At 41.0% G+C, this 1,204-nt stretch overlaps 1 protein-coding gene across 1 annotated transcript; it reads right to left on the reverse strand.

Moving 5' to 3' along the window:
* Window positions 1-202: 202 nt before the first annotated feature.
* On the reverse strand, window positions 203-793 carry LOC145060339 (uncharacterized). The gene has a single exon (XM_079008024.1). It carries the CDS (start codon window positions 791-793, stop codon window positions 203-205), a length of 591 nt encoding a protein of 196 aa, XP_078864150.1.
* Window positions 794-1,204: the final 411 nt, after the last annotated feature.

Consider the following 1,204-nt stretch of genomic DNA (forward strand, 5'->3'; position numbering starts at 1 on the left):
GCCCAATTTTCCCCTCTGATCACGATCTTTCGCCCAAACTCGACGAGTTTGTCTCTTCAACTCGCCGAGTTGACTTTTCATAACTTCTTATTAATTCTTTGTAATCACTTTCTTCGATTAATCTTTCTATCTCCTTTAGGTCTCTTTCAGCATCAAAGTCATCTTCAAAGGCAATAGTGGATTCGCTTGACTTGTCTTCTTTTCATTCTTCCATTAATTCTTCTAAAATGTCCACCGAGAAGGTCGTGTCATCACTAAGCTTAGAGTGCTTCATGGATCGATCAACTCCAAAAGTAACTAAATATTCTCCCACCCGAAGGGTAAGTTTGGATTCTCTTATGTCCACGATGACGTTTGTTGTGTTTAGGAAAGGTCTTCCAAGAATGATTAGTACTTGATGGTCTTCTTCCATATCTAGCACTATGAAATCCGTGGGAAATACAAACTTATCAACTTTCACCAATAGGTCCTCACATATCCCCCTTGGAAATGTCACCGTATTGTTCGCTAGATGAATTGCCATTCGAATCGGTCTAGGCTCTGGAAGGTTCAACTTCTTAAAGAAAGAATATGGCATAAGGTTCACACTCGCCCCCGAATCAGCCAATGTATAACTAGTACCTAAATTCCCAAATTGGTGTGGCAGAGTCAAACTACCTAGGTCACCCATCTTCATTGGCAATTTGTTCAACATTGCGGCTGAATAATTCTCATTAAGAACCACCTTGGATACATCCTCCATCTTCTTCCTATTTGTGAGTAGTTCCTTCAAGAACTTGTCATACTTAGGCATTCGTGCAACCACCTCGATGAAAGGAATGTTAATTTGAAGGGCTTTGAGGTGCTCCAGGAACTTTTGATAGTCTTCATTCTGCTTATCTTGTCTAGCTTAGACTGGGAATGGCAATGGAGGTTGATACGGTTTAATTAGAGGATTATTTTTCTATTCAGACAGAGAACTCGTTGAGTTCTTTTCTGGAACTCATCGAGTTGTGTCGACTTCTTGCGATTTCGGGTTTTCTTTCTCTTCCTTCTGCACCTCTTTAGGATCTTCATTCGGGATCAGAGTCAGAGGAGTGACTATCTTTCCACTCCTAGTTGCCACGATGTTGATGTGTGCGCCTCTCGAATTTTTATCGGTATCACTAGGAAATCCATCCGACGTTCTCTCGTTGATTTGTTTTGCAAGCTGCCCTAATTGTTT

This window comes from Lactuca serriola, chromosome 6 (genome assembly GCF_051521515.1).
Source record: "Lactuca serriola cultivar US96UC23 chromosome 6, Lser_US96UC23_V15, whole genome shotgun sequence".
Taxonomy (NCBI): domain Eukaryota; kingdom Viridiplantae; phylum Streptophyta; class Magnoliopsida; order Asterales; family Asteraceae; genus Lactuca; species Lactuca serriola.